The sequence below is a fragment of the Eupeodes corollae genome, chromosome 1 (assembly GCF_945859685.1).
Source record: "Eupeodes corollae chromosome 1, idEupCoro1.1, whole genome shotgun sequence".
NCBI classification, from domain to species: Eukaryota; Metazoa; Arthropoda; class Insecta; order Diptera; family Syrphidae; genus Eupeodes; species Eupeodes corollae.
The window spans coordinates 160,989,468-160,999,778 of record NC_079147.1 but is presented as its reverse complement, the minus strand read 5'-3'; the positions used below and the strand labels follow the sequence as shown (position 1 = coordinate 160,999,778).

The window sequence follows — 10,311 nt, the reverse complement described above, 5'->3', positions numbered from 1 at the left end:
AGCGTTTTCTGCCAATTTGTTGACATAGGTATTTATAAATATACGAAGACAATATAAAATATTTGATTTTTCCGGAAAATCCAGAAAGGTTGTGGTTCCTTATCATCTTTAAAAAAATTAAACCATAATTCCATTTAAATTAAATAAAAACAATCGGCAAATTACAAAGAGAAATTTAAGTTTATTTAAAACATTACGTTTAGCGGTCATTAAATTTAAATTTAAAACCTGCTAATTTACATTTAAACACAATTAAAGCTTTTTTTAAATCTAATTTTATATAAGCTCTTTTTATTACATGATACATAATTGATTAGTTATTTCCATTTATTATTATTTATAATCTAACTATGCTTTTTTATCATAGAAAGGCACTAATTATAAAAATGAAATACACATTTAATAAATATAAAAAAGCAATCTATTTTCATTTAAAACAAATTGTAGAATTAATATTGGGACATGGTAAATTATTGGACTTAATAAGAATATTCAAAATCTTACAAATGTTATCTTATTCTTACATAGAGATTCAAAAATGTATGTTGTGGTAAGAAGTCCTGAGATTACTACATTTATAATTTAATATATTAATAAAATTAGGAGAAATATACAAATCTATTTGTTACTGTTGCGTTGAAAAAATTTAAATCTCAATTTTTAAATAAAAGATTTTGAGAAAACTAAACGCCCATTTATGTCTTTGACTTGAGATTAAGACAATATTCAATTGTATTGGGACGAGCTCACAAGCTTGTTTGGGTATGTTTTATAAAAGAACATTAAATTTATTCATGTTTTGTTTCTGGTTGAAGATCAAACCACGACGAAAGTCCTTGGGCAGATATATCCGGCTCAGCCAGCGATATTTTCAACTAAAAAACAAAAGAACAATTTTTATTTAAAAAATAATATAATAAAAATTGTTTAACTAACCATTCCAATAACTGGGCTTCCACCATACAAGAAGCCTTTTTGAGTGCAAACAGTCACCTCAAGATCGGTTTGCATAATTTCAGCCGATGAGATCACATACTCAAAGGTAGCTTCGTAAACAGGATTGCAATTGTCCTTAATTGTGACAGTCTTCCTCTTGGACTCCTTTGCACGTCCTGGCAGTAGATATAACTTAACGTATGGATCAGGGATGTTCGAGGGATCAGTAAGAGGAATATGCATTATCTTATGAATTGTGACCGACAGCTTTTGACGTGTGATACTGTAGTGAATCGACAGCTGAATGCGTCCCAAATTGTGCTCTCCGGCTGAAGTTGTAGTGTCGGGAAAACGATGAGTCAAAACTGAATCTGGATTGATTCTAGGACTTCTGGGTGGAGTTATGGCTGCAATGGAAGAAGCGGCTGATTTAACCAGATTATCTTCTTCCACAATTGAGCTTTCCATTGAAGACGAAACTATTTCCTGTAAAAGATCATAATTACAACATTTAAACTTTTAATTAAAAATGTTTCTATCGTTTTCAATTGAACCTTTGCCTTGCTAGGAATAGTGACTCCTTCAACTTGACTAGCTGTTCTTACAGAACTTGATCGAGACAAAGAGGGAATAGCTTCTGACATGGAAAACGCATCAATCGAAACGTTATCTTCTGTAGAATCAGCTCGTTTCAGAACTCTCAGAGCCAAGGTTATTATAATCTTTGACTCGAGGCCGGATTTGTGTAATTGGAATGGTTGTGAGACAATTTGCATATCAGGCATTGTTAACAAAGTACTCAAGATATAAGAGAATCGTCCAATTTCATTTCCTGTTTTCTGATCGAAAATTTTCATCTGAAGATTATCGTTATCAGGGTTTCCAACTAAAAATGTAAATCCTTGCTCCCAAACGGGCGAATCATTGCGCAACTGGACCGGAGTTTGTTCGGTTTGTTTTCCAACACTTACAACCAAATAAGGATCTGGATTCGATGCTGTCCTTGCATGCTAAACAAAAATTATGATTTGAACCAAAAAAGATGATTTGTTGAAGTCAAAACTATTTTACCGGCAAATTCTTAGCTGAATCTGCAAACACAATTAGTAGAGCTGTGCTCATTGATGTGACTCGAAGGAGTTGTGTTTCCAAAAGGGCAGCTTGCAGATCTTGTGGATCGGATGTAAGTTTGTACCACGATAAACGGACATGTAGAAGTCCATGCTTGGCTTCTTCCAGTGTCAACCACTATCAGATAAAACAAAACATGTAGATGCAAAAATAGAAGAAAATTGAATAGTTTTGTATAAATTACCGTATCAAGTAGACCTTTTTTCACAACTTGAGAGATGTCAACAGATGCCCTGAGAATTTTTTAAAATTTAAACGAAATGATTTGTTAATATCTTTGTATTTATATAAAATTTAAAACAAAATAAAAACAAATAAAACAAAACTAAAAAAAACGTAAACAATAAAAATGTCTCTTTTGTAAAGTTGCTGAAGCAAAATTTATAAATGTAAGCTCAAAATTCCAAGCTTCTCGAAGCAGCGCATATAAAGATATTTTAAATCACACAGTTATCCATTTTCATCAAAAGTGTTGCTTATAAACAGCCTACAAAAGCCAGCGTCTACGTTTGTGTTTATGATGGAGCTCTGATAAGGAAGAAATTCATTGCTTCTTTTTTAAAGCTCGTCAAGCCAAGCCAACGAAAATCTTTTGAGAAAAGTGCAAGCTTCATAATGATTTAAGCAAAAAAAGAAAAAACAACTAAAGGAACACATATTTTTTAACAATTTTAGTCAATAACTTACTGAATGAACTAGAACTATTTAACCATTAGCCAACCTAATCTTGGTATCCTAGGTAGAATGCGAAATGCCTTACCGCAGACTCAAATGTTACTATTTTGAACTTTTGCTCTTGCATTGGTATGTGTAATTGTGTAAACAATATTTCTAAAACAAGTCTAACAAAAATGAGATCGATCTAATTTGAGAAATTTGCATATGCAGCAAAAAAGCCTTCTCCCTTATAGATGAGGTAAAGGTCGTAAAATGTTGAGGTTGCAAACTGCCTCCAGATATCACAATCATTCAACAGGAAATTATAAGATCTCTTAAATATACATACATATATCTAACTCAAGTTGAGATTCTTTTAGATTCGACAGAAAATTTCGCAAATCACGCTACTAGATCAATTTAGTGAACTGTCAGAAGCTCTATAGCTTTTCTCTTAATAAAATTTTAAATTTCCCAAAAAAGCTAAAAAATGATATTCGTTTCCTCGTTTTCACGGACAGCAATATTCACTAGGAGACTGAATTTTGGAAATGGATTGTTTTTTAAGGCTGAGATCATCAAAATATGTTTAAAAGTTAAAAAATGGATTTTAAATAAAATCAAAAGAAATTGGTCATAATGCGATTTTAGAAACGTAACGAGTGTCACTTTTTTAGACGTGTAGTTTTCAATCCTGTAACACTTTTTTATAGAGTTTGACTTTTTGGCATCGTTCTAGATAGTCCGATTTACACCGCTAGACTTATTTTTTATATGATTGCCTAAAACTTAGTATCCACGTGATAGCCCCTGGGCAGTGAGTTGTGTATCCCAAAAAACATAAGTTATCAAAAATTGCAAAGGCGAATTTTCCTGATTCTTCAGGATAGGTTACGGATATAAGTATTCTTCATAACTGAACACCATTATCCCTCGGATAATTGCTTCATCCGCTCATAAAAAATCGTGAACCACCGAAAGCTTCCCACATGAGTGGAAGAAGCGCATTATCGTCAAGCTCAAAAAAGGAGATCTTACAAAGTGCGACAACTGGAGAGGAATTTGCGTTGTACCAGCCGTTGCCAAAATAGTAGCAAAAGTTATACTGGAACGCATCAGATAACACCTTGAATCCACACTCGATGCCTAACAAGCAGGATTCTGCGCTGGATCCTCATCTATTGATCATAATATTAACACCCTGCGGATAATTATTGAATATCGATCATCACTACACCTGCTGTTCGTCGCCTTCGAGAAGGCCTTTGATAACATTAACAAGGAGTATATCTGGTTAGCTTTGCGGAGGAGAGGCATCGCAGAAAAACTAATTGTTATTATTAAAGCAACATATGAAGGATCCAAGTGTCACGTTCTGCACGATGGTAGGTTGTCAGATGATTTTGAAATTCGAAGCGGAGTCAGACAGGGCTGTATTTATGTAGCCAATATTGTTTTTGTTGGTGATAAGCGATGTACTGCGCTCAGCTCTGTCAGGTGGAAAAAGTGGAGAGCTTTCAATAGCTTGGAAGTATCGTTTCCATTGAAGGTGGAACCGAACAAGATGTCATCTGCAGCATCGGCAAAGCAAAAGCGGCGTTCGGTTGTCATTTGGAGGAATAACTCTATTAGCTTAAGAACAACGCTACGGCTGTTTCGCAGAAATGTCGAAGCTGTGCTTCTTCATGGGTGCAGCACTTGGAAGGTTACTTCAGCTATAACAAGAAAGTTACAAACCTTCGTAAATATATGTCTTCGTAAGATCCCAAGGATTTTCTGGCCAAGCCGTATTTCAAATGAGCTCCTTCATAGAATGACAGGTCAGGAACCTATATAGAATCTATAATACGAAGACGTGTAGTACCCGTGTAGGTGACACAATATCTTCTAAACATGTAAGTAGAGGAACTCTCTCTAATGGATTTTAGTCATGAATAAACGGTAACTTATGCTGATGATCTCGATTTACTGGTGTCGCGAGAGTTCTTCACTTTGATTAGGGAAATAACGAAGATTGCTCTGAAAAAATTTAGCAGCTGTGCCACGAGAAATGGCCTAGGTATTAATCAGAACTAAACTGAACTGATGCTCTTTAAGACCAAAATTAAAATACGCTACAACGACTGATCGGTCAAATACTGTCACTATCCTCTAGCGCGAAATATCTAGGAGTCATTTTAGATGACAAACTAAATTGGAAAGTAAACATTGAAGAAGCGTTTAAAAAGGCCTGCATTGCCTTTTACGTTTGAAGACAAACTCATGGTGAAAGTGGGGTCTTGAATCGAAAATGATTTTGTAAAAGTACAGAGCTGTTGTACGTCCTTTTTCGTCTCATGAATGGATTCTGTGGTGGCCTCCGCTTAGCAAGAAATACAATATTAAGAAACTAAGGAAGGTCCAAAGAATAGCTAGTGTCAGAACTACAGGGGTCTTTCGATCCTGCCCAATAGATAATTTAGACTTAAATATTATTCTGCACCTCCTACCAGTAGACCTTCACATTAAATATTTAGTATCGTGCAGTACGCTAAGCCTAAAAGAGTCAAACTGTTTGTTTTCCAAACCTTCCATATGGGCATGACAACACTAAAAAACTGCTTCCAGCGGATATTTTTGGAAAAGACACCGACTTCTTGTCCCCTGCATTATAAGGATTTTAGACCTTCACATTAAATATTTAGAAGCTTGAAGCACGCTAAACCTTAAAGAGTCAAACTGTTTGTTTTCCAAAGCCCTTATGGGCATGGCAACACTAACGGACTGCTTGTAGCGGATATTTTTGGAAGAGACGCCAACTTCTGCACCCTTGCACTGTTAGCATTTTAAAGTCGTCTTTCCTGCCAGAATTGGGAGAATGTTATCGTTACGAAAGTTTCGATACTCCTATCTTTAATGACGGGTCAAAGATGGAGTGTGGAGTTGGATTGGGAACCTTCTCTAAATCCTTAAATCTTTCTTCTGTTACCTGATAGTGTCAGTGTTTATCAAGCCGCTTCTAGAATGTTACGTATCGGAAGGGCATTCTTTAAAGATCTTGTTGAACTTTCCTAGACTTGATTCCCTTTCTGCACGACGAAATGGCTCTAGTATTGCTTGTTTTGTCAATATAAATCCACCCTAAAGTTAACTTTTAATTTTTTAATACATGCATAGCTCCAACGAGTTTATGGTACTAAAACGGCACTTTCCAGCGTTAAATATTAATTGAGTCGCGCTTCAAAGGCTGCTTATGAGTTCTATCTCTACCGACCTTCCATAAACCTGTGAAGTTTCTCAGTTGTCCTCAAACATGAGGTTTCTTAAACGCTGAGAATTTTAGAAATATAAATAGTATATGTGAGGAACAGTTGTAAACATACAACTCCCAAGATAGTCAGACATTACAACGCTGACCATGGAGAAGAAAATCTCGCATTTTGTGAAGTTTGGAAGGATTCTGACTAAGACGAGAAGCCATAACCGTCATCGGTATTTTTGACTACCTTTATTATGCAGAGACACAGTGTGAGCATTCGAAAAAGGAGAGAGGGTTTAAAAGGAGATGTCATTGGTGCACATTGATTTTTAATTCCTGAATATTGCAATGACTGGGAAAAAATAGTACTGTAAAGCATTCCACATGCTCATAGTAAGGCTAAAGAAAGTACTATTTGTAAGAACGAATGAAGTTGGGCTCGAAGTTATATTGATAAGTTCAAGTATTAAGTTTATACTGTTTAATATGAGGAATGCAACTGGCTGTTTGGCGAGAAACGCGCGATCGAGGAGGTAGAGGGATGTCACAACAGGAATGAGGTTCGTAAATTTTACCAAAAGTTAAAACAAAAACTCCCAAGGATACCAGCCACGAACCGAAGCCTGTAAAGACGATCAGGGGAACATCGTAGTATAACAGCTGTCTATGTTGAGAATATGGAAAGACCACTTCTACAAATTATATAACCACGATGACGAAACTGATTCCGCTGTAAGGGAGATAGAACCACTCAACATAGGTGACGCAGATCAACAATTCCGCCTACCCAACCTAGACGAAGTGAAGATAGCTATATCTAAACTTAAGTCAAACAAAGCTGCTGGAGCTGACGGCATCGCTGCTATACTATTTAAAGCAGCAGGCGACGACTTGGTAGCGAGCATGCACCAACTCATCTGCAAAATATGGTATATGGAAAAAACACAGGAGCTTAAAATCGATACCCACCATCTCTTTATCGATTTTAAAGCCGCGTACGACAGCATCCATAGGAAAGAGCTCTACAGTGCAATGTTTAGATTTGGCATCCCTGTCAAACTTATCCGTTTGTGCAGAATAACGATGGAGAATGCACGCTGCTCTATCAAGGTCAGGAAAGATCTCACCGATGCATTTGAGGCCAAAAAAGATTTTAGACAGTTCGATGCACTGCCATGCGGCTTCTTCAACATCGTTCTGGAAAGAATTGTGCAAAACTCAACCGTCTACACTAGAGGCACAGACTTCCAAAGGTCCATCCAATTACTCGGATACACAGATGATATTAACATAATTAGAAGATCAAAGCGTGATGTCAGTTGAGCGTTTTTGAGCATTGCGACGGAAGCGAAGAAGATGTGTTTAGTGGTCAATGAAGGCAAGACCAAGTAGATGCTGTCATCAAAAAAGGACATTGAACAACGACGTCTTTCACAAAACGTCACCATGGACAGCTATAACTTCGAGGTAGTTAAGGACTTTGTCTGCTTAGGCACCGCAACAAATAAATAAAGACAACGACACCAGCGCTGAAATGAAAGGAAGAATAACTCTTGCAAATTGCTGCTTCTTTGGACTTAGAAGGCAGTTCAGAATTAAAGTCCTCTCTCGAGCATCTAAAATCACCATCTATAAGACACTCATCATCCCGGTTCTTATTTATGGCGCTGAGGCCTGGACCCTGTCAAAAAAAGATGAAAATGTCTTATGATGCTTTGAAGGAAAAATTGTTCGGCTGATTTTTGGTCCGTATGCATAGATGGAGAATGGAGGAGAAGATATAACGACGAACTGTACGGGATGTACAGCGACACTGAAAGAATTAAAGTCCAACGGCTTAGATGGCTGTTTCACATAGAGCGAATGGAGATCAACGCTCCAGCCCGGAAGGTCTTAGAATCCAATTCCGAGGGACGGCGCAGTAGAGGAAGACCGAGACTCAGGTGGAGCACCCAAGTGGGAGAGGACCTCAACCAACTTGGCGTGTGAAACTGGACACAGCTAGCTAGGGACCGAGCTGGCTGGAGACGCATGTTGGTTGAGCACCATGTCCGCCCGGACTGTAGCGCCACCTTAAGTAAGTAAGTAAGTTCCACATCCAAAGAAGACGGATTTGAGTCAAAAGCAAGTATAAAAAGATAAGAGAGCTATCGTCAGCGAAACAATGTGTAGGATTAAAAGTTGCAGACGGGAGATCATTAATAAAAATAATAAAGAGTGTTGGAGATAGAACAGAGCCCTGGGGCACACCAGCATTTATTTTGTGGTTTTAACACTTGAAACCATCTAATGCTACTTGTATTGATCGATTCGAAAGGTAATTTAATTACTAAGCCAATGAAGGAGGTACTCCTGAAAATCCGAAAGTACGGAGAGAGCCTGAGGGTGACAAGGATTTGCATTTTTTAATTATGGGCTGTCATAAATTCTAAATTAAGGAGATTATAATCAAAATAAAAAGTTCTATAATAGTGTAACTACGTTTTTTTACCTAGTTACAAATTTCATATTTCATAATAACCAAGAAATAAACAATTAAATACAACATATATGAATCTAATAGTCAAACAAATTATAATACAGTTCTACAATTCTAAAATTTACAATTCTACTATCAACTACCAAATAAAACATAAAAACTACATTGTTTTGTCTTCAACAACTAAAAGCCAACCTGCCGAGTGATTCGTCATCCCCGGTGCGATCCCAGTCGAAGAGTTTTAACACAAGTATACTATGTTGAGTAACTTCCACAACAGCCTTTTATAAGCATTTATTTATTTTTGTTAAAACGCAGCGGTATTGTTATGAAAATAAAGCAAAAATTATTTACAATTTTTTAATTTTTTTTTATTTCAAAACACTGATTTATATAATTTTTGTAACAATAATTGTTTATATTGCAAAGCTTAAATAAAACAACATTTCAAAAACTTAGCGTTTTGTACAAGGGATAATATCATGCCGTGCTTTGGAAATAAAGAACAACACAAAATGGGCCAAGAGTAGAAAAATGCTCAAAGGAAAAGAATTCAAATAATCCACACAAGAATATTACAACCTGCCCAAAACGTCATCGGCATTAACACCGGGTAATCCTTGATCGCAGTCCCATAAGTTGAAAAATACATATTGGAACACATGAGAATTAACCACAGTCTAAATTTAAATAAAATAAAAATGTGCAATCAAATTAAAATTAAAGTTATAAAGCAGTGCGGTTGCGATTAAATATACGATAATTTATACTTTTAGACTATTTAGCTTACAAAAAATCATGCTTAACTGATGCAATCCAAGGATATTGATAAAAAGCCTTTTCAAAAATTAACTGCATTTTATTACCTACCATTTTTATTAACTACTAACTCTAGTGGAAGTAATGGGACTCAAGTTATACGAGAATTATAGGTAGGTATGTTTATTATATTGTTTTTTACAATCAGAGACATTTTTTAAGATTTGAAATAAAATAAAAAGGAAGATAAAATTTTTACAAAACTAAAAAAATTAAAAAAAAGAAAGAGAGAGAGAAAGAATGTTTTTGAGTTCGTGTTAAAACTTACCTTCCTAGTTTTTCATCATTACTCGCATCATCAAAATCATGAAGTGAGATTTCTAAAAACTGTCCAGATTCGGCAAACACTTTCGCCTATGTTTGGATGGATTAATTTTTGAAGTTTATGAAGGGCAAGAAAAATAAAATAAGTTTATACAAACAAAAAAATTAAATGAAACAAAAGTTTTTGGTAATTGAGATTGAACTATTAGTTTTCAGTTAGGTTTTTTCAAAGTTCGGTTTTAATATTTGAGTATTGCATATTTTTAAATTGTTAATGTGCTACTTTAGTAATAAGCTTTGATGTCATTCAGCCTTGGGCTCTTTCAAATCTTTAAGAATTGTTTGACATATTGTTTCAGTTTTCCTCTTTGAATTAAAAACATGTCATATTTAGTCTTAAAAGCTAGTCAGCTGAACAGAATTTTCTACGCCTTGATCATAAATTCGAATCAGATAGCTTTCGGACTTAACTCCGCTAAAGTGCATTTTTAAACATTCTGTCAAACAAAATTTAGTTTCAAATCATTTTATGAAACAATACTTCAAGAATTTGAGCCCTCAGAAGCAACCTTAAGTTGTTAAATTGTGAAATGTGGATCGGTCTCAAATGAGCAGTTAGGAATTTTTGCACTATCGAACTTTTGAAAACCCAAATTCCTCTTTGCTGCTATGAAAATGTATTATTAAGTGAAATATTATGGCACTTCAAAATGTTTGTAGACCTCATGATAATCAAGTTGTTCTAAGAAATCAGATTTGTTTTTATTTTTAACACCCTAATGTTTTT

General features: G+C 35.4%; 1 protein-coding gene across 5 annotated transcripts in view; it reads right to left on the bottom strand.

Moving 5' to 3' along the window:
* Positions 1–309: 309 nt before the first annotated feature.
* LOC129954105 (extended synaptotagmin-2) overlaps positions 310–10,311 on the bottom strand; it is a 49,959-nt gene continuing 39,957 nt past the window's right edge. For 3 of the 5 annotated variants that reach the window (XM_056067784.1, XM_056067780.1, XM_056067781.1), the window contains exons 6-11: positions 9,024–9,121; positions 2,252–2,300; positions 2,008–2,184; positions 1,491–1,946; positions 937–1,422; positions 310–875 (exon numbers count right to left, since the gene is read on the bottom strand). In XM_056067784.1, coding sequence (XP_055923759.1) covers positions 789–875; positions 937–1,422; positions 1,491–1,946; positions 2,008–2,184; positions 2,252–2,300; positions 9,024–9,121 — 1,353 coding nt within the window. In that variant the 3' untranslated portion in view covers positions 310–788. Of the gene's footprint in view, positions 876–936; positions 1,423–1,490; positions 1,947–2,007; positions 2,185–2,251; positions 2,301–8,636; positions 8,723–9,023; positions 9,122–9,528; positions 9,615–10,311 lie in introns of all 5 variants that reach the window. The other 2 variants (XM_056067782.1, XM_056067783.1) reach the window with 2 other exon arrangements.